This window comes from Piliocolobus tephrosceles, chromosome 7 (assembly GCF_002776525.5).
Source record: "Piliocolobus tephrosceles isolate RC106 chromosome 7, ASM277652v3, whole genome shotgun sequence".
NCBI classification, from domain to species: domain Eukaryota; kingdom Metazoa; phylum Chordata; class Mammalia; order Primates; family Cercopithecidae; genus Piliocolobus; species Piliocolobus tephrosceles.
The window spans coordinates 10,889,538-10,912,677 of record NC_045440.1 but is presented as its reverse complement, the minus strand read 5'-3'; the positions used below and the strand labels follow the sequence as shown (position 1 = coordinate 10,912,677).

General features: G+C 46.7%; 1 protein-coding gene across 2 annotated transcripts in view; it reads right to left on the bottom strand.

The window, feature by feature from the left end:
- Positions 1 to 3,311: 3,311 nt before the first annotated feature.
- The window catches only part of TDRP (testis development related protein), a 56,741-nt gene continuing 36,912 nt past the window's right edge, over positions 3,312 to 23,140 (bottom strand). Inside the window, exons 3-4 of one of the 2 annotated variants that reach the window (XM_023219118.2) lie at positions 8,306 to 8,409; positions 3,312 to 6,259 (exon numbers count right to left, since the gene is read on the bottom strand). In XM_023219118.2, the coding sequence (XP_023074886.2) occupies positions 5,914 to 6,259; positions 8,306 to 8,409 (450 nt within the window). In that variant the 3' untranslated portion in view covers positions 3,312 to 5,913. The remainder of the gene's footprint in view (positions 6,260 to 8,305; positions 8,410 to 23,140) is intronic. The other variant, XM_023219117.2, reaches the window with a different exon arrangement.

Below are 23,140 nucleotides of genomic sequence, written 5' to 3'. Positions count from 1 at the left end.
CCAGGTATTGACAACAAGGAGATAAAACCCACATCCAAGAGCTCAGAGACCCAGGAGGGCAGGTGGAACCGGGGATGGAAGTCCACAGCCGGTCCCTCACCTGCCAGCAGCGTGATCAGCTCTTACCTACCTGCTGATGCCATTTAAAGGTAAAACCTTCTCGGCTGTCGCTGCTGGGGGAGGTGTGAATGAAGCCTGTGGCTTCCCAGGTAGAGTCGGGGCTAGCTAGCTGCAGGGCTGGATCAATAAGGCTGCCAGTACTCAGCATGCTGCCCTTAGAGGGAGTCCCCGCCCCCCTGCAGGTTAAGAACTCCCAGTAACAACAGGTGCTGTGCTCACGACCTCAGAACGTGGCAGGCTCCTGGGCCATCGCAGTGACTCACAGCAGTCCTAAGAGACAGGCCTGCTGCTTCCCTGTCTTGTGCAGGAGGAACAGGGTCTCTGAGGCAGAGTTGCAAACAAACACCCACACGGTGGTGAGTTCAGGACGGGGCCTCCCACGTGGCATCACCACCACCTCAGGATGGGAGAGGGATGCATGGCAGGCAGGCACACTGGATACTAGTTGTGACCTTCCAGTTGTCAGGACCTGTACTGGAAATCCCAGTCAACATCACCTTCCTTCCATAGCAGTTGATCTTGGCTCCGCACTACACAAGGGTCCCTAGCAGTGTGCCCTGGGATGTGGCGTCCCTGCTGTCTCAGGGCTGTCAGCCCAGCAACGAAGAGACGCCCCACAGAAAGAACACCTTGAACACAGCCACGACGAGAAGGACAACCAGGAAGCTCGGTGTGAGCATCTGGGCTTAAGGGAGGGCGGCTCCATGGAACCGTTCCACTGACCTCTAAAGACAGGAGAAAAAGGGTCACAAAGTGGTGGTGATCAGCCCCTGACCTGGAAACTGCCACAGCCAAAGAAGCTACCGGAGAAACGTGTGGTGCCAGTTGCCTCCCACTATGGGCCACTCAGCCCAAATTCTCAGTGGGCTTCAGGATGCTCCCGGGGGGGGGGGGGGCGGTGATATGGCTCTGAGCACGGACCCATCCCCGCCTGCCCGCCTGCTGCCTCGCTCCCAAGGCCCTGCATTCCTGCCCAAACCTCACTGGAAATGTCACTGTCTACACCACCACCACCATAAACACCCAGCGTTGTCTTCCTGGAGGTGGCAGCTTTTATAGCAACTACACCAGTGAGTCCTGAATTCCTAGCAGGGGCTGATGGGCACCAGCTGTATTCCACAAGGCCCCTTACCCGCCCAAACCCCATGCCTCCTGCCCTTAGCTCTTTATAATTAAAGTGTTTAAACAGACAAGAGCCTTTGGTTATAGCTGTTCAAGACTAAGATGCAGAAAACCTAATCTAAGATTAGGAAGTATTCAATACTTCACAGATTCACCAATATCCTTCAAGCTTCACTATCTTCTCCTCAGAGCCCTCTGAGAACACTGACTTTATAAACAGAAAAGAGCCTGAGGTCAGCAGCCGGGACCCTTCTCAGGGCTGGTGCTGCGGGCCAAGGCCTCAGTGAAAGGGTCACACTGAGCAGCCTCAGGCACTGCCGGGCACTGCAGACTGCGTGGTTCCCAAACAACACAGCTCCAATGTTTGAAGTACTGAGCTGTCTTCTTTCAGTAGAATTTTACACTTTTGGACAAGGGCCAAAAGCTAGTTCACTTTTCTGTTATTAGCTAAAAGCTTAAGTTTTCATTTCCACATGATTCTTCCTTCACAGTAGGAATCTCAGAGGTTCTCAGGTAACAGAGTAGTGCTTTTTCTTAAACAGGTGCAGTCAGCTGGCTGGACTTGCAGCTTCCCTAACAGCAGACCAGTCCCGAGCCCAGCAGCCAGTGAGAGGTGGTGGCGGTGGCCTGCCCCTGTCCCCCTCAGGGCTGCCAGCAACAACCAGATGTCAATGCACAATGCCCCAGTGGCAGGGTGAGGGCTGGCGGCCACTGCCAACCACTGACAGAGCCACCACAGCAGCTCTAGTAGGTATGAAGAACTAGAAAACAATAAATCACTGAAATCTGAGGCTGAATTGAGCATAATTTCATCTGATTCAGCCCTCGTTTTGATGTCTCATATCCACCATTACGAACAATTTGGGGACGACAGAACCGCAGGCCAAGAGGGGAACCGCTTGCTGCTACGGTTTAAATCCCCAGGTGTTGGTTCTGGCTGGTGCTGGGTCAGAGAGTTCACGTCGCAAGTCGCAGCCCCAGGCAGAGACACTTCTACTAAGCAACACAGCACCTGGATGAGGAGGGCCAATGCGTTTCCACCGAGGCCGAGGCCGCCCACAGTGCATTCCTACCTCATCAGTGGGCTAAAACTGTTTTTTTACCAGAAGGAAAAAAATAGCAGCAGCAAACTATCTCAGTCATTCAGCACTGTTTAAACAACCTTTGGACTACCCTGAGCATTTTTTTTTTTTTTACAGGGCCTCACTCTGTCACCCAGACTAGAGTGCACTCTGCAGTTGAGGTTCTTTTGTTTTTTTTTTTTTTTTTTTTTAAATGATCAAGTTAATGTTGATCTGGAAAAATCATGCTAGCCAACTGATCTCTTCAGAGCTGACTCAAGTGTGCCCCACTGGCTGGTCTTTTGGTTGATCAAGCAAATATCAACTGAAGAATGACCAAAAAAACTCAAAGTGCATTCATGGCTAAAACTAAACTGGGAGAGTAGGAGAGGGCAGAACGGTTCACCTGTGAGACGGCCGGAGGGCGGCTGGAATTACATGGCAGGTGTGGCTGAGCAGCTCAGGTTTAGGCTCTGAGGGCACCAGGCAAGGCCGGGGGGGGGGGGGGGGGGGGTGGGCACCAATGCCATCCATGCTCCCCAGCGAGGGTGGAGTAGGTGACAGTGCAGTCCACACTCACCCATGAGGCCAGCGAGGAAGGCCGAGGAGGCCACCTGCTCAGGATGCAGTCTGAGAAGAGGGATCCCACATGGCCCTGCACCTCCCTGCCAAGCATCTGCACCCCAAAAACAGCCTCAAAGGCACTGCAGGCTCCAGGGTCCTGTTCCCACGGGAAGTGAACCGCATTCTCTAGAACAGGCCACTGCTTTCTGAAAGACTTATTTTTAACAGATAGTCATTTTTTTAAAGATAAATAGAAATGAATTGTTGCTACTATGTTCATGTTTCTCCACTTGAAGGAGTAAAATCTTAAGGACATAACTCATGAAATAAAGAACCAAAAACAGCAGCCAGGGTGCCCCACCACACTGTTGCCCTCCAGAGTGGAGGGCCCTGCACCGAGGACGCAGTCACACACAGGCCATTCAAATACGCAAAAGACACATCTTGAAAACCAAGGTTGAAGTTGCTCATTTATTCGTGAAAAGTCACATGTGTTTACTGCATTCTAAAATGAGGCTAAATAGGAAAGGTGCCATTAGCTCTGAGTGATTAAAGCCATCGTAAGCAGATGCCAATAATCATGGAAACCAATAATGAAAGAGCTTAGAAACAATATTTTTATTTTTAAAAAGCCTCAGCACTAAGGGGGAACCCTTCTCTGAAGCCCATCACTTTCCTATTAAAAAATTTAAAAAGTACAGTAGAAGGAGCACAGGACAGCTGTCTTCGCACAGGGAAGCTGTGTGTTTACACAATTCAAACACCCAGAATAAAAACCACATTCTCCCATTAACTTGTGAAGATAACAAATTTGCTTTGGTAAGTTCTTTCAAGAAAAGATATTTTTTCTCCCAAAGCACACCAATAAATATTTATATTAAAAACCATAGTTAATTTAATCAGGCACAGAAGAAAAAATCATTTTTACATGAGTCTTTGTAGATAAGAAAAATTTGATTTACATGCACATTCCAATCCCAATCTGGGTTTGTCCTCACATTTTGAGAAATAGCATAAAGAACTATTTTGCCAACTGTGCGTCACAATCCTATGATTGACGTGAGTTGCAGGCACTTAGCGTTCCAACAGAGGCACAGCAACTGCTGCTGCCATCACACCACAGAGCTCCCCACTACGTGGGCAGCGTCCCCATCTCCCCACACACGTGTTATTTCCAGAGTTTCAAACACAGTGTTTACATTCCTGCGCAGCAAGACCATGTTAGCCAAAAACAAGCCTACACTGACTTCCGCTTGAAAGTATTCGCAGAAGTCATGAAATGGTGAATGTTTTTACTACCCCAGCAAGCACTTCTCTAGGGAGAAAGACAGTTACGACTGTTTACCTGAGGAAACTTAGAATTTGTCAACTTAGCTGTTACATTAAAAATTATGAACTTGTCTCTGTATTACGGAACAAAGAAAACCTCCACAACTTCACCATTTCAAGGTTCTAACACGAACTGGAATTTTTGTTTGAACACCACTTGAAGCATGTCCCCCTTTCAAGACTTGGTAAGTAAACTTCTTATTCTATTAAAAAAAGTAGATGACTGACAGAAGGCTAGATGGATGCAGACTGAGAGATGACAGACATAGAGGGTAGGTGAATAGATACAGATGATTGATAGGTATAAGCGATTGATACAGATTATAGATTTAGCTAGATGAATGGATGTACTGGGTTGATGCAAAAGTAATTGCTGTTTTTTCCGTAACAGATAACAGATCAAGTAAACCTGTTCTATTAAAAAACATGCAGACGTTGATAACACTGCAGTGTGTTCTGCCATCAGGCACACTCAGTTATTCCACAGGAACAAGCGGAAGGAAAATCCACACGCATGAAACAGCACAGAAGTGCGTGCCGAGCAACTCAGGAAAGGGTTTTTGTCTTGTTTTTACGTGAGGGGAATGCACAGTGTAACTGGAGGTTTTATTTTGCTTTTAAACAAAAAAGAAAAATATACCTTTTCTTTCAAACCACTTTTACCTAAGATAGATATCTGCAGGACTTGCTGATAAGCGCCAACCTGCCAGGGACACATAACTGGCACCTGATACTGTGCAGGATCACATTGTCAAGGACAGTAAAGCAGACAGAAAAAGAACGCGCGAGATGCTCTCAAACTGGCCATTGGTTCTTGTGGAGAAAACACAGCTTCTTACAGATCTAACACCCATCACAATCGGCATCTCGCTTTGCAAGAACAAACATACGAGCCTAATAAAAAAGAGGCACTTCAGTATTTTATGCACAGTCTTCACTCGGTAATGAGCAAGACAATGTTTCCTAAATAAAATTATCATCATACTTCTTTAATCTGTAAACAAAAGAGAGAGCACATGTTTTAAGAAAATAAAGGAACCGATTTAGAAGTTCAAAAGAGGTAAAAATAAAATTCCAAAAAAGAACCATGGTTACTATCCAGGGCACACACAAGAGGCTATTCCTCCCTCAGGAAAAGATGAACATGCATTTTAAGATACTGACATTTTACGCCCAAATATAACCTTTGCTTTTCCAGTATTTGTTTAAATATTTGTTTAATAAGAACAAAGTTTAATTTGTCAAGTTAAACAAAATTTAACCTAACTTTGGAAGATTCATCTTACCTCCTCACTGTAATTTTCTGGCAAAAGAAAAGAACTGCATGCTGCTGCGTTTGCATGTGCTACATACAAGAAAAAGGTACAGAAGTCCTGAAACAGAACTACGACGGAGAGCAGCATGAAGATAATTTGTGGCAAACTGCACATCATTACTGCTGTATTATGGGACAGCATCAAAAATTCACATCTCCAGTTTCTGCAAAACATGGACTGATGGGTAGTTCTGCAATAAGGCAACCAAACGTACAATCCCTGCACGTGTTCACCAAGGAGTCACAGTGTGTGTGAGAGAGTTCATTAAACAATGAAACAGAGGTCCAAATATGAAATATAGGCAAAAAGTAGACTATTCTTTCTAACAGAAGAGACTCAACAACTACATGGTATACTAATAAAAGGCCACCACATCGGGGCACACTTGCCACGCAGCCCCCTCACTCCACCTCCTCCGGGCTGTCTGTCAGGTGGCCTTTACTCTGCCGTCGGATGCTCACCAGCCTCCCTGCCGAGCGCAGGCTCCACCTGGAGCTGTTTGCAGAGCTGGCCAGGCTGGTATACTTGGTCGAGCCCTTGGCGTCATCCTCCCAGCCTGACCAGGATGGGTGGCCACCCACGGTGTCCTCAGGGTCAGCTGATATGTCTTCAAGAGCAAGTTTTGGAGGCTCCCAACCTTCAATTTCATCTGGTTTTTTAGACTGTATATGCTGTTTTAAAACCAAAGTGTCCCAAAATCCAGATTTCTTCTCTGCCTTCAACTCTTCTTTTAATCGTAAGTTAGTTCTATAGGAGATGAAAGAGTTAGGTGTTGGTGACCCAGTGGTCTTAGGGCCTCAAGCTGTATCCATTTTACAAACAAAAAATTCTTTAAACTTTAAAAAAATTGTTTAGAAAACTAACACAAGTCTATATGAAAAGTTTCAAATATTAAAGTTTAGGAAAAATTAGTCACTACATGTTGTTAATGAAGTGTGTAAAAGCTGTATTTTAGGACACCACTTGGCAATACATAAGCAAATAACTAGTTCTGACAAGAAAGGAGTATTATCATACAAGAGAGATCCAAGGAAATAGGAAGGTAATACTCAAAATTTTGAGCAAATCAGATCTATGAGAATCCAGGGTCTAGATTAAGAAACAAGGAGGGAAATCTATTCAATTTTTCAAATAGGTTTGCAATTGGATTATTAATAGAGCAAGGTTGTGTCAAGCATTTAGTAGGTAATTTACTCAACAAAAATAAGAATTCAGAACACCATCTACTATAAAAAGGAAATGGCAGCGAGCGACAGCTACTGAAGAAAGATTTTCAACTACTCTTCACCCTGACAGTCCATGAGCATCACCTGGGAGCATTTTTAAGAACACCAGTGCCCAGGCCCTCTCCTTCCCGATGCTGATGTATTAGCAGGTCACCTGACCGGTTCATTAGCAGATGAACCAGTTGACCCGTCTTCTACAGATGAGGATTGAAGGTGAAGTCACAGCTCCGCCAGAGCATGCCAGGCCACGTGTCTGTCCTCAGTGCACAAAAGTGCAGAGAAGCAGACCAGGGGGCCCACAGTCCTCAAACAAAAGCAAACTCTGTACTTGTAGACTCACCAGGATTCATCTTCTAATCAAACAACTGTCCATAACACGGAGTAAATATGCCATTGGTAATATCATTGGGTAGTCACTGAACTTATATTTTCAACTTTACACTTTTTAAAATTCTGAAACACTGATGATAAATTAGCAAGGTCAGTTTAAATTTATTAAATTTTCTAAAATCTTTTACAGTTTACCAGTCAATCCTTTGCATTTTTAACAGTCTTTTGTTGTTGTTGTTTTGGTTTGGTTTTTTTCTGAAACTACTAAAAATCTTTTTTTTTTTTTTTGAGACGGAGTCTCGCTCTGTCGCCCACGCTGGAGTGCAGTGGCCGGATCTCAGCTCACTGCAAGCTCCGCCTCCCGGGTTTACGCCATTCTCCTGCCTCAGCCTCCCGAGTAGCTGGGACTACAGGTGCCCGCCACCTCGCCCGGCTAGTTTTTTGTGTTTTTTAGTAGAGACGGGGTTTCACTGTGTTAGCCAGGATGGTCTCGATCTCCTGATCTCGTGATCTGCCCGTCTCGGCCTCCCAAAGTGCTGGGATTACAGGCTTGAGCCAACGCGCCCAGCCCTAAAAATCTTAAGTGTGGCTACAGGCTGCTTTAAGGCTAATAAGTTCAATTTATAATTCTAAGTTATTTTCCACTTTTCCATAACCTTTCAAAATGCCAACAGAGACCCTCATGACCTTTTATCCAAAGTATAGTTTGTTCTTTTTTCATCGAACAACACAACTCATTTCTGGCTTTTTTTTTTTTTTGAGACAGAGTCTTGCTCTGTCGCCTCTGCCTCCCAGAGGTTCAAGCAATTCTCCCACCTCAGCCTCCCAAGTAGCTGGGATTATAGGCATACGCCACCATGCCTGGCTAATTTCTTTTTTTTTGTTTTTTTTTAGTAGAGATGGGGTTTCAGTTGGCCAGGCTGGTCTCGAACTCCTGACCCTGTGATCTGCCTGCCTTGGCCTCCCAAAGTGCTGGGATTACAGGCATGAGCCACCGTGCCCAGCCCATTTCTGTTTATTCACAAGGGGGATGTTAACACCGAAGCACACATCACAAAGTCCATGACCGTCTGCCACTCAACAGGGACAGACGGAGTGGGGAGGGAAACAGGGACTTGCCACGCCCCACAGAGTGTCCAGTTACACTGTATTTATGCCATCAAGTTTTCATTTCCACCTCCTCAGTGACTTCCTCCCTCTCCTGAAATGATCATTTTCTTACACAATTGTGACTTACCCTTTGGACTTGGGAGATTTACATCTTTCCAGGAGATGCTGCTCATCGTCTTTATTAAACAGTGAAGTCACTTCTTTCCAACCTCGGAAACTTGCTCCCTGAACCTAATAAAAGGTTAAGAAAAATGTCAAATCTGATGTCATGAATCAATAGAACTCCGCTTTCTACTCCAATAACCATGGAGTTGAAATTTAGAAAAAAGAATTGGCAGAGCTTACATCTTAAGTTTCCATACCTGCGTGTACAGTTTTCTCCCATTAGTTACTAGTCATCTCAGTTGTTTTGGTAGTATGGTCATAACAGCTTAACAGCTTATCAGTGATGCTGAGTAATCTAAATTTAGTAAAAGACTAGTCAATAATTATATTTTGCCTAAATAGCTTATGAAAATGATGCTTAAAATCAGATGAAGCTTCCCTCACAATTAAGAATTAGGTCTCCTTAAAACTTGGGAGATTGGGCTGGGCATGGTGGCTTATACCTGAAATCCCAGCACTTTAGGAGGCCAAGGCAGGAGGATTACTTGAGCCCAGGAGTTCAAGACCAGCCTGGGGAACAAAGTGAGACCCCCCCCCCCCATGTCTCTATAAAAAATACAAAAACTTAGCCAAGAATGGTGGTGCAAACCTGTAGTTTCAGATACTCAGAAAGTTTAGGTGTGAGGATCACTTGAGCCCCAGGAGGTCAAGGCTGCAGAGAACTGTGATCTCACCACTGCACTCCAGCCTGGGCAACAGAGCAAGACCCCATCTCAAAAAACAAACAACAGCAACAACAACAAAAACACGTAGGAGACTGACCTTTGAGAAGGCTGTTACGAGAGGTCCCCTAGAAGGGGGGCTTCTCCAAGGTCCCCGGAACAACTCTGCCACTACCTTTAAGCGTCAGCACCTCCATGGAGACAATGACCTTTGCCCTAACCTCTGTAAGTGTAGATTTCTAGAAGAAATAATTTTGCTGACTGTAAACAAATGATTTTGTACAATTTTTTCATTTCTGAAATCAAGATATCTTATAATGAATAGCATATTGGATACAATGAAATCCATTACTAAGACGAAAGAATGGAGAAAAACATCTGACAACCTGGCGTGTGTCGAGGGCCCTTCATATTCACTGATCAACATTTCCCAGGGTTTATCATCACATTGCTAGGGCTGGGAAGGGTCTCTCATAGGGTAGAGCTAGCTTTTGAATACTTTGCATGGTTAAAAATATAATACAAAAATAAAGCAATCCTGAAAGCTGAAATGAAGCTGCAGGATGACACTGATCCGAGACAAAGATAATGAATACAACACAACCAACCCTTCGAGGTAACCCAGTGATTGCCAGGTGCAATGCCTGGGGGTCTCCAGGGTGTAACACAGCCTCAAGAAGGGGCAAAGGGCAGAGATTACCCTGAAAACTAACCAGTGGGTCCCACTTTTACTTCCCATAGGCCAGACCCTCAACTCCCTGTCTGGGCAGAGGTCTGCATCTGTAGACAGCGGGACAGGCCCTCCAACAGCTATGACTGGAGAGGTGTTTATGAATTACGTCGTGGGATAGGAGCATGACGGCAGTACCCATGCCAAAGAAACCATCACAACAAAAACACTCGGCATCAGGTATCAGCTTTCCACATCACACCCTGCACAAAAACCTATCACACAACCCATGTCATGCTGACAGCTTTGGCACACTTGCATGTACATCAGGTAAAGGATTACGTCTGATGCTCAGGGCCCATGGCATGACAGAGCATGTGGCAGGATCCTATCAAGAAGTCTCAAGAACGTAATTCTAGAGGCTGACCCATCTGGACTCTGGAGGAAGGACCAGGTGCAGTCACTATGTGCCCAGCACTGTGTGATGCAATCCCCACCCACCACGTCCCTCACTCTGAGCAGTGCCCCATGGAACAGACACAGAGAAGCTTCATGACCTTAGGGAACTTGGCTCACGCAAATGGCCAGGAAGCAAAGCCAGGGCTTGAGCTAATGTCTCACTGCCAAGTTGTTATGTTCACCATTCCCAGGCCTGCCCTGTCCCAACACCACTAGGCACAAGCCTGTGCCTCATCCCTCCATGAACTGCCCACCCCTTCCCTTAATCTATCATCACTACCTTCAGATGCTATTTGCTCCACATACCACCTGCATGTCCTAAAGGTGATATGGTGTGGCTCTGTGTCCCCAACCAAGTCTCATTTCAAACTGTAATCCCCCTGTGTCAGGGGAGGGACCTGCTGGGAGACGACTGGATCATGGGGGCAGATTTTCCTCTTGGTGTTCTCATGATAGTGAGTTCTCATGAGATCTGATCATTTAAAAGTGTGTGGCACCTCCCCTTTCTCTCTGTCCTGCTGCCATGTAAGATATGCCTTGCTTTGCTGCCACATGAGATGTGCCTTGCTTCCATTTCTGCCATGACTGTAAGTTTCCTGAGGCCTCCCCAGCCATACAGAACTGTGAGTCAACTAAACCTCTTTTCTTTATAGCAGTGTGAAAACAGACTAACACAGATAATTGGTACCAGAGAAGTGGGCTACTGCTATAAAGATACCTGAAAATGTGGAAGTGTCTTTGGAACTGGGTAATGGGCAGAGGTTGGAATAGTTTGGAGGGACCAGAAGACGACAGGGAGATGTGGGAATGTTTGGAACTTCCTAGAGACTCGTTGAATGGTTTTGACCAAAATGCTGACTAATGAAGTCCAGGATGAGGTAGTCTCAAATGGAGATGAGGAACTTATTGGAAATTGGAGTAAAGGTCACTCTTGCTTTGCCTTAGCAAACAGACTAGTGGCATTTTGCCCCTGCCCTAGAGATATGTGGAACCTTGAACTTCAGGGAGATGATTTAGGATATCTGGCAGAAGAAATTTCTAAGGAGCAAAGGGTTCAACATGTGGCCTGGGTGCTCCTAACAGCATACAGTCATATGTGTTCACAAAGAGATGATCTGAAATTGGAACTTACGTTTAAAAAGCAAGCAAAGCATACAAGTTTGAAAATTAGAAGTCTGACCCTCCAAATGGTAGAAAAGAAAACCCTTTCTGGGAAGAAATTCAAGCTGCCAGCTGCAGAAATTTGTATAAGTAAAGAAGAGCCAATGTCAATTGCCAAGAAAATGGGGAAAATGTCTCCAGGGCATTTCAGAGAAATTCATGGCAGCCCCTCCCATTACAGGTCCAGAGGCCTAGGAGGGAAAAATGGTTTCCTAAGTCAGGCCCAGCGTCCTGCTTCACTGTGCACCTCTGGACATGGTGCCCTGTGTCCCAGCCACTCCACCTCCAGCAGTGGCTAAATGGGGCCAAGGTATAGCTCCAGCCATGACTTCAGAGGGTGCAAAGCCCAAGTCTTGGTGGCTTCTACATGGCATTGGGCCTGCAGGTACACAGAAGGCAGGAGTTTGGGAGCCTCTGCCTCAATTTCAGAGGAGGTATGGAAATGCCTGGACGTCCAGGCAAAAATCTGCTGCAAGGGTACAGCCCTCAAGAAGAACCTCTGCTAGGGCAGCATGAAGGGGAAATGTGGAGTTGCAGCCCCCACACAGAGTCCCACTAGAATACTGCCTAGTGGAGCTGTGAAAAGAGGGCCACTGTCCTCCAGACCCCAGAATGGTAGATCCACCAACAACTTGCACCACACATCTGAAAAAGCCACAGGCACTCAATGCCATCCTGTGAAAGAAGCCGAATGGGGCTGTACCCTGCAGAGCCACAAGGTCCGTGGAGATGCCCAATGTCTTGGAAGCCCACCTCTTGCATCAGCATGCCCTGGATATGAGACATGGCATGTAAAGGGATTATTCTAGAACTTTAGGATTTAATGACTGCCCTGCTGGGTTTCAGACTGTAGCCCTTCGTTTTGGCCAATTTTTCCCTTTTGTTATGGGTGCATTTACCCAATGCCTGCACCTCCATTGTATCTTGAAAGTAATTAGTTTTTGATTTTACAGGCTCACAGGCAGAAGGGACTTTTACCTTGTCTCAGATGAGACTTTGGACTTGACTTTTGAGTTAATGCTGGAATAAGATTTTGGGGAATTGTTGGGAAGGCATGACTGGTTTTGACATGTGAGGAGGACATTACATTTGGGAGAGGCCAGGAGCAGAATGATGTGGTTTGTCTCTGTCTCCGCACCCAAATTTTGCGTCAAACTGTAATCCCACACATCAGGGGAGGGACCTGGTGAGACGTGACTGGATCATGGAAGCGGATTTGCCCCTTGCTGTTCTCATGATGGTGAGTTCTCACAAGATCTGATCATTTAGAAGTGTGTGGCACCTCCCTGTTCTCTCTCTCTCCTGCCACCATGTTAAGATATGCCTTGCTTTCCCCTCACCTCCTGACTGTAAGCTTCCTGAGGCCTCCCCAGCCACGTGGAACTGTGAGTCAATTAAACCTCAAGTCTTTCTAAATTACCCAGTCTCAGGTAGTTCTTTACAGCAGTGTGTAAATGGACTAATACAAGGTGATTCCCCTAAGATTCTATTTTGGATATCATAAGGAAAATCAACAGGAAATGAGATTTGTTGAAATATAAATTATTACCTATTGTTTCCATTGAAATTATTAGGAATAAGATGCCAAAAAAATAGTCTCTAGTTTATGAACTTCAGAGATTTTTTTTTTCTTTCTTTGAGACAGGGTCTCTCTCTGTCACCCAGGCTGCAGTGCAGTGGCATGATCACAGCTCACTGCAGCCTCAACTTCCCAGGCTTGACTGATCCTCCCACCTCAGACTACCACCTACAGGCATGCACCACGATGCCCAGCTAATTTTTGTATTTTTTGTAGAGATGGGATCAAACAAATGTCACTGAAGAAGAAAAATCTACAAATAAAATGTACTCAGAAAGAAAAGTTTTCTAGAAATGAACTAAACAGTGAATGTGCACAACAAAAAAGGTAAGTGGATGGTCTTCACTTAGATCCAGAAGTACCAATGTATGGCTGTAATATCTGGGGGCAGGGGAAGGTGAAACACACAAAGTTATGGGATTACAAAGAACTGGCCAGTAAGGCTCCCAGGAAGCCTCAGCGCACAGAGCTCTTGCTGTTCCCGCTCACTGGCCAGTGTCCCCAGACTGAAGGTTTTCCTCTGAAGAGCCTTTTGTGAAGCTGACGGCCTTTCAGCCCCATGTTCTGCAGTGCCTGGCTTCCTACAGCATGCACCACTGGCGTCTGATGTCTCCAGACGGAACTGAAGCACACGGGGCACCAATGTTCCTTTGCAAGGCCAGAGATGTGCTATTTCCTGTGCACTCTTGGCCTCCTTATCCTCTTCCACCAACTTCTTCACTGTTTATAAACTGTTCATTCATAAATTTTTAGTCTTTCTCACACATAAGCTTCCCAAAAGTCCCAGGGGAGCTGTGGGACTTCTACGGTTTCCTGGACCATTCTTCGGTAATGCTCTTCTCACCAGGAGCCAAAGAGTTAACTGGCTCATTCTGTGTGACAGTAAATCTTCTCAGGTGTAAAGATCTCTCAGAAATCATTGACTTGGTACATTCCACTAGATTTTGGTGGCAAGGAGGAGTGGTTTCCTGATGAGTGGTCAGTGTTTTTCCTGGGAGCCACCTTCTGTTCCTGGCCCTCAGAGATGTCATCGCCAACCTGCCTTGAGCACTCTCACCTGCTGGCTGAGCAGAACAACAGCCACCCACCCAAGAACTAAACACAGGCCACAGAAAGTGCTCTGGACAGCACCCGATGCCGAGAACAAAAGTCACGTAAATGCCTCAGTTTAATGAAGACGACAGTGATGGCAATGGCTCAGACTCCCGGAGCTTCCCATGAATTGAGATGCAGAGCATCTTGGGCCACAGGCCATCTCAGAACATAGGAAACAAGGCACATCCATTTAGGGACACCAGGTGACCCACACCCTCCCCACCCAAATGCCAGTGACATGTGGACAGTCATCTATTCACGCAATGAGTATTATCAAACCCATGAGACTGGAACTCACTCAAAGCTAACACAGCACTGCTACAGTGTCTCCGGCCTACAGGCCAGAGATTTAGGCCTCAGACCTAAAGGCAAATCTGTAACACACTAGGAAACAAAACCACCACCCAAAGAAGCATCTTAAAATGTGATCTTCAGAAACCCCAACGCACACCACACACGCTCTCCGAAGAGTCAGTGCACGTGGCTTGAACACAACTCACCTCTGCACACCAGCACCCCTGCTGCTTTTATGGGTATCTGCTGGCCTCCAGGGTCTCGCCCTTCTCCCCACTTCCTTTGCCTTCAAATCTCTCTTTTCTTTTTGTTCTTACTGTGAGATACAGAAATGCCCTTATCCCCTAGGCAGTGCAGCAATGTGCAAAGGGAACAGCTTCCTCTCCCTTCTAACTTCACTTGCCCTCGGGATGAGGAAGCCTCAGGCCCACCCAAAGTCTGAGCCCCACAAACCTCACACTCAAGCATCTGGCCACCTGCTAGGCAGGTCAGCCACCAGCCACCACCCACAGCACGCCAGCCCTGAGGAGGCCAGCCTTCCTGACAAGCATGACTTAATCTCCCATTTCTGCATAGAATTTTTCAGGAATTCCACCCTTTGAACACCACGCTGGGCTGGCAGTAGAACCCACATTTTCAGTTGTGTGGTCTCCACTAACCACACCAGTGTCCCTGTAGCACCTGGCTGGCTGCTGCACATCCCATCAGATGACCCTGTAGCTAGGGCTCTATCCCACCACCAGCTTCCTGAGCCCCTGCTCTCACATGCGCCTCCACGGAGAACCAGCAAGGGAATCCCTCTCTACTGCCAGGTGAGCAATTAGAAGAGGCTGGAGTCCTAGAAGGTGCACAAATAGACATGATCGAAGTGTGAACATGAAGAGTGCTGCGAGGCCACCACTCATCCACTATGCGGGCAGACAACGGCCACGTGCAGCTGGGAGGAGCAGCAGGTTTCAGAAGCACCTCTGGGGTCCCTAAGCCCAGGCCAGGCATGGTCCTTCTGGGGCCAAGGTCATCACAGCTGGACTTAATAATTCAGAAAGAATCCATCAAAACCGACACCTTGGTCTCTACCTGAAGTCTCCACATTTCCCTCTAAGCATCCCCCGGGAGGGACAGGAGAGAAAGTCCTCACCTGAGCGCTCTGCTCCTGTAGCCAGCAAGGCTGGCCCTCGAGGTAGGGCTTCCTGAAAGGCCCAGGAAGGACATGGACATTGTCCTGAGGTGGATAAAATCTTACGTGGTGTCAGCATAAGTGCTGCTCATGGTGTGGGGCATGAAGAAGAAAGTTCTCCTCTTCTGCAGGCAGAGCCCTGTAGAGTCTGTTCTATGAGAAGGCACAAAAAATCCAAACGCCTCTTGGAGACCAGGAAGAATGATGGTAAAACATTCTTTAAAACTAGGACTCAATTCAGAGAGAAAGCGACATCCAGAACAATGAAGACAGATGAGATGTGCTGTAAAACACTGGTGATGACCAAGAAGTTAGGTCACAGAAATGAGAAAATAAGTTTCCGCACAAAACGACGAAAAATGATTTTTCCTGTTTTAGCTATACCTTAGTTGTAAAAAAGTGCTTCGTGTTTCATGAAGAAAATTATGAAATATTGTAAAGAAAATTAATATCCATAATTTACCAAAATTATTCCTGTTAGGTTAAATGGCAGTGTCCCATGAAAAATGTGCAGAGAAGCTGGGACCTCTGGCCGACACTGAACACACAGGGAGTTGTAGACCTCGACCGCAGGCCCCACAAGCGCACACATCCAGATCCTGTCCATGAGCACAGAGCTTGGGTATGGCAACCCTAAAGGCTTTGTTTAGAAGAATGGAACCTGCCAATCTTCACCTCCTGTAATCAGAAAACAGACCCTCATCTAACCAAGTGACACTCTCAGAAGTGCCATCCTTCATACTTAATCTCACAATTTGTAATCTTGAAATCTTAAAATGTCCAAGATACAGTGTCATTTGCGTTTTCTCCTATTTTTCATCAAATGTAAAATTTGAGCATTAAGTTTTGAATTATCTCAATAAAGGAGATGGAAATTTCTCCTTTTGCCACAGGAAGGGCAGGTGGACTGGACCCTGGCCCCGGGAGAAAACCTCCAGGCTGCTCCCTGCAACTCTGGGTCCTGACGACCAGGGCAGGAAAAAGCACAGCAAGGCTGAACGGTGACACCTAAGACCATCCCAGTAATGTGGGCAAGATCAGGAAGTGTCACACCAAAGTACCCGTGAAGGACAGAATCCAGAGAGAGGGTTAACAAGAACACAAGCCTAACGCTCGGGGAGGACAGAATCCAGAGAGAATCCAGAGAGAGGGTTAACAAGAACGTGAGCCTGACGCTTGGGAAGAACAGAATCCAGAGAGAATCCAGAGAGAGGGTTAACAAGAACATGAGCATAACGCTCGGGTCAGCTCAGTGCGTGCCACATAACCTGCACCTCCCAGTTCAGGCCAGAGTCCATGTAATTTTAACATTTTAATAAAACAAATTTCCTGGTATACGTTGTTTTGTTTTGTTTTTTGGAGGCGAAGTCGTTCTCTGTTGCCCAGGCTGGAGTGCAGTGGCGTGATCTTGGCTCACTGCAACATCCACCTCCTGGGTTCAAGTGATTCTCCTGCCTCAGCCTCCCGAGTAGCTGGGATTACAGGTGACAGCCACCATGCCCGGCTCACTTTTGTATTTTTAGTAGAAACGAGGTTTCACTATGTCGGCCCGGCTGGTCTCGAACCCCTGCCCTCAAGTGATCCAACCACCTCAGCCTCCCAAAGTGCTGGGATTACAGGCGCGAGCCACCACGCCCGGCCCTTTCCTGGTATACGTATTAAAGGTATTTAGGTACCCCAATTTCTCGTCAGGAACACTCTGCATCACAGCGGGGTGAGCATGTGCAGTGCCAGCATGGGACATGGTACAGACGGTTTGCTGGTATCAACCACAGGGCACTGGCATCCCTGCAGTCATGGGCACACAAGACAGCTCTTTGTGAAGATGAAAAGGGGAACGTGGAAGGAGCTGTACACGACCCTGACCCACCCTCTCCAGAGCCCACCCCCAGAAACAGTTCTGGACAAAGGCTTAGCGTTGGCATTCAGTGTCTTGAAGCTGTTTTGTGGGTGGTGATGTGGTGAGGGAGGACTCTGGGAAGAGTGAAAGCACAGGCCCCAGGCCTCTTCTTGGCATCACCACTGGCTACCACCGCCTGTCTTCCTGAATACCGTGGAAATGCTGTGATCTTGGGAACACAAAACACAGCGCCCCCCAGAGGCAAAGATTTCAATTACGTACAACGAAAAAGCACAGAACGGCTTAGTCTTCTTTCATCCCTTCTAAATTTTGAAACTCACAGTGAACTTATCTTTAAACACACTGAAGTTATTGAGAAACTGGCCATTCTAGAAAACATTGGTTGCTGAACCCAGTCCTGACATCCAGGTCAAACTGTGACACCAAATCCCACAGTCACCAGACGAGACCCATCAGGCTACAGGAAGGCCCACAGCCATGTTCACCAAACTGCAGGGTGCCAGGCAAGGACCCTTCAGGGTGTGGTGGGGCTACGCGGCCATAGCAAGACCAGGCTCCCACCAGAGGGGATGCTGATCTGACCCCCAGCCTGCCTGAATGCAGTCTGACTCAGAAAACTGGCTTGGGTGACCGAAGCACACCTCAGCACACACAAACATGGAACCCAGAGCCAAGCACTGGGACCTACACCCACCTCAGCACATGTCAACACGCAATCCAGAGCCATGCACCAGGACCCATGCCTGCTTCAGCACACACCAACACAGAATCCAGAGCCACGCACCAGGACCCATGCCCCCACCTCAGCACACACCAACACAGAATCCAGAGCCACGCACCAGAACCCATGCCTACCTCAGCACGTGTCAACACACAATCCAGAGCCACGCCAGAGGACCCATGCCCACCTCAGCACGTGTCAACACGCAATCCAGAGCCACACACCAGAACCCATGCCCCCACCTCAGCACGAGCCAACAAGGAATCCAGAGCCATGCACAAGGACCTATGCCCGCTTCAGCACATGTCAACACGGAATCCAGAGCCACACACTGGAACCCATGCCCACCTCAGCACACGTCAACACGGAATCTAGAGCCACACATCAACCAATGCCCACCTCAGCATGCACCAACACGGAATCGAGAGCCATGCATCGGAACCTGTGCCCACCTCAGCACACATCAACATGGAATCCAGACCCAGGCATCAGAACCTGTACCCACCTCAGCACACACCAACACGGAATCCAGAGCCACACACTGGAACCAGTGCCCACCTCAGCACGCACCAACACGGAATTCAGAGCCACGTGTCGGAACCCCGTCCACCTGAGCCTGCCCTGCGCTCTGACGGCAGCCCTGTCACTGGTTGCTCATCTGTCAGATGCCAGCTGTGTGACCTCCAGGAGATGTTTTTCCTCCTGTTAATTTCTGCAAACATATATTTTAAGAACAAAAGGAGGACTGGCCTCAAAAAAGGCCCCGCTGCAGCACAGGGTCTTGTGTTTCCTTTGATATGCTCCAGACAGCATGTTTGGGGCAGCGTTTTCTCTTTCCCTGAGTTTTAACCTGGGGGTGCAGCAATGACGTATTTATTTCAAGAGTCCTGAAGTCGGTCGGGGGAGGCAGGGGACGGCCAGAGCAGTCCAGGAGCCCCTAACAAACCCACTCACCAAGTGAAGTGAGAACGGAGCCCCCTTCCCTGCAGGACGGATCCAGTTTGCAGAATGTTCAAAAAGGCAGACTCTGAGCTCTGCCACAAACCCTGATTCGCACACAGACAGTCCAAACCTTCAAACCACTCATGCTCAATACCTGCAGTTTTGGGAATAAGAAGTCACCACTCTAGCCCTGTTTGGTGAACTGGCAATTCCTGTAAGGATCACCAGGTTACAATCTGGGTCAACAGACTTTGCCATTTATTTCAGAACAGTCAGTCTGAAGATCTTGATGCCAGTCAAGTCTGAACACACCAGAAACTGGCACTCAAGACAGTCACTGAGACAAACGAACCTGTGTTCTCTGCTCATTCGCATTTCGGAACCCAGACTTACAAATTCATTCTAAGCTCATGAGGGGCACTATTAATCATTTCTCATTCTGAAAAACTTTACCTATGTCCTTTTTAAGATACATATTTGGAAACTAAATGACTAAGTGTACATTAATAACGGTTATTACTTATATGGAGAAGGATTTGGGGACTAGGGAAAGGGGAACTTTTACTTCCCACACTGTATTTTGATGAAATAAAAATATTTCATACATGATGGCTTCATATTCAATTTACAAAAACAATACACATAACCTTCACATAATTTTGTATGCCTCATAAAAACAAACATTAATTAACACATTTGGAATTACTTATGTAATCTAAAACCAAAAACTCTCAACACTGCCTACCTGCAAATGGACCCACAGACCTAAAACAGCTATAGCCACCCTTGGTACAAATATTCTTTTCAGCAGGCTTGTAAAGAACTGAAAAGGATTAATTCTGTAAGTGCATTAACTGTACAAGTCCACAAATACCTCTGCCACCAAGTGCTAAAGCAGTTTTAATAACAGGTTCATTATGAGTCTTGTGAAACAGGGGTGGGAAGGATCTTTTAAAAGGATAAATATTGTTTTTCACAATATTGAAGATGTATAAAATTTCTCTTCTGTTTTTGTAAAACTAGAACGAGCAATCCCAATGAGGAAATATAATCCATGACTACTGCGAACCGAAATCCAGACTGCAGGTGCAGGAGGGTTGCTAGAAATACCTCAGATGGGAACTTAACCCATGGCCAGAAGCCAGTGTCAGCTCCCATCAACTTCCAGCCATTTCCCATGAAGGCCCTGAAGATCTCCAGCCACAGCAGCGGGAACGCGTGGCCAACAGAAACCAATGCCACCTGCCAGTGCTTTACCAAGGCTTTAGGTTGAGAACAGTAAGAAAAATGATTATTCGCACAGTCCAGGCTTGTGTGTACCAGAAGGGAAATCGTGAGCTGCTATATAAACATCCTCCAATGAACATGAAAAACTCTCAAACTGCTGGGTCCAGAGGCAGCCACACAAACCCTCAGCTCACACCCAAAGTCAGCACATAGATATCAACTTGCTGGCTTCACCCAGTGCCAGCCAGGACAGGGTCCCTAAGCAGCAGGGTAGTGGGAGCTGTCTGGAAATGTGGGCGTGGACACCGCTGTGGCCTAACGGCTGGGGGTCTGGGTTTCCTGTTTCTCCTCACCCATTCAGCCATGGCCGCTCTCCCTGCCACACAGACAGAGAGGGGCAGAGCCACAGGAACGCTATTTTTTCAAGAAATGAATACTCCAGATTTCCCTGTTTTTGCTGTATGAAAATTGAAATTATTTAAACAACAACAACAAAAACACATGTAGGACCTCTGGAAATGCTCCTAAGGGCAAACAGTGAACGAAATATCTATTCAAGAAAATTCTTAAACATTTGGTACAAAAGACGAGCAACCAAGACCACTCCCTTTTCACCCTCCCAGCTCAGGGGTTGGGGAGAATCCACTCAGGAAAGCCACAGCTAACAGCACAGGTTCCCTCTCACTCCAGCTCCAAGTGGGACGACTTTCATCCCAGGAGGAGCTGGACATCTCACATGCTGTCCCCAGCTGCCTGTGGCTGACGCTAAGCCCCAGCTGAATGCTACAGAGAGGTGAGGACTCCCTTCTTCTAGCTCCACTCACAGGAAGGAGGCGTTGCTGTATGTGTGCTGCACTGAAAACAGTGGAGCCCTGATCACCCTTCCTGGGCTCGAGAGGTGATGGTTCCATCCCAGGAGAAGCAAGCTGATATGACTCCCCACTACAGCAAACCTCAGTTCCCAGAGCAGGACTGTCACTCGGAGAGCAGCTTGCCTTTGTCCCCATCCCCAGCTCCAGAGCCTTGGCGGAGAGATGTCCCTGGTGGAGAAGCAGGACATACAGCAGATAGCTATGGACCAGCACTAACCTTCAGAGCTGTGGAAGACAATCTCTTTCCAAAGAAGCCCACTTCATTTGCACAGAGTGTGGAGAAGTTTAAACATAAAGGAGTTCCACCACCACTGGAGTCTGTGGTGAAGTGCAACTGGGAGGTATTAGTCCATTCTCACACTACTATAAAGGATAATACCTGGGACCGGGTAATTATAAGGGAAAGAGGTTTAATTGACTCACAGTTCTGCAAGCTTAACAGAAAGCATGGCTGGGAAGCTTTGGGAAACTTACAATCACAGTGGAAGGCAAAGGAGAGGCAGGCACCTTCTTCACAAGGCAGCAGGAGGGAATATGAGCGTGCACAGGAAGAACTGCCACTTTAAAACCATCTGATCTCATGAGACTCACTCATTATCATGAGAACAGTGTGGGGGGAAACTGCCCCCATAATCCAATCACTTCCCTCCCTCAACACGTGGGGACTGCAATTCTAGATGAGATTTGCGTGGGGACACAGAGCCAAGCCATACCAGAAGGAGATTTGAGACACAGGCTAACCTGTAGGCTGCTGGCTTTCAGGGAAGAACTAGGGAATAAGACAGCTGGAAGTATCCTTCTTGGGGTCAGAGCAAATATCAAGCAGGGGACCTCAAACTATTCCTTCAAAGAAGCCACAGTTTGATTGGATTCATTTGTAGAGCAATGTATGCCCCAGGACATTTTTTAAACCACAGAGCAATCAGCAACAATTACTGGAATTTAGCAGCTGCATGTGGTCAGGGACAGAGGAAGAAAGGCTGCCACACCTCCCTCATCCCAGGTAAGAGGGGCCACACCCAACAGTGCCCTGCCCCACCAGGAGCCACATCAGGAGTTAAACACCACTGGGGGCAGGGTGGAGAATTGACTTCTCTAAAATAATCCAGCCAATCACTAAGCAAATAAAGAGACAAACAACAACAGCAAGAATGGGAAAGGTGGAACAGTCAGTACCCAGAGTTGCTACAATGTATCATCCAGAATGTCCAGTTTCTGACCAGTGGGCACTAGGCTTAATACCTGGGTGACAAAATAATCTGTACAACAAACTCCCGTGACATGAGTTTACATATATAACAAACTTTCACCTGTACTATTTAACTTAAAGTTAAAAAATAAAAATAAAACATATAAAGTGTCCAGTTTCCAACAAAAAGTTTTGAGGCAGCCAAAGAAAAAGAGAGGCATAACCCATATATCAGAAAACAGCAGGAGGCAACACAAACTGCCAGATCTGTGGATTTAACAGAAGAAGACTTCAAAGAACCATTATAAATATGTCACCAAAGCTAAAGGAAAGTATGATAAAGAAAGTATGATAAAGAAAGTATAATAAAGTATGATAAAGTAAAGTATGACAGTAATGTTGCATCAAAGGCAGAACGCCAGTAAAGAGACAGAAATTATCAAAAAGAACCAATTGGAATTTCTAAAGATGAAAAGTATAATACACGAAATAAAATTCACTAGAGGAGCTTTACGGTAGACTTTAGAGAAGAAAAAATTAAGTGAACTTGAAGACAGATTGCTACAGATAATATGTGTATTAGTTCATTTTCACATTGCTATAAAGAACTGCCCAAGACTGGGTAATTTATAAAGAAAAGCAGTTTAATTGACTCAGTTCCACATGGCTGGGAAGGCCTCATGAAACTTACAAAAACGGGGGAAGGCAGAAGGCAAAGGCATGTCTAATATGGCAGCAGGCAAGACAGAGAGCAAATGAGTGAAGGGGGAAGACCCCCTTATAAAACCATCAGATCTCATGAGAACTCACTATCACAAGAACAGCATACGGGAAACCATCCCCATGATACAATCACCTCTCACCAGGTCCTGCCCTTGTTACATGGGG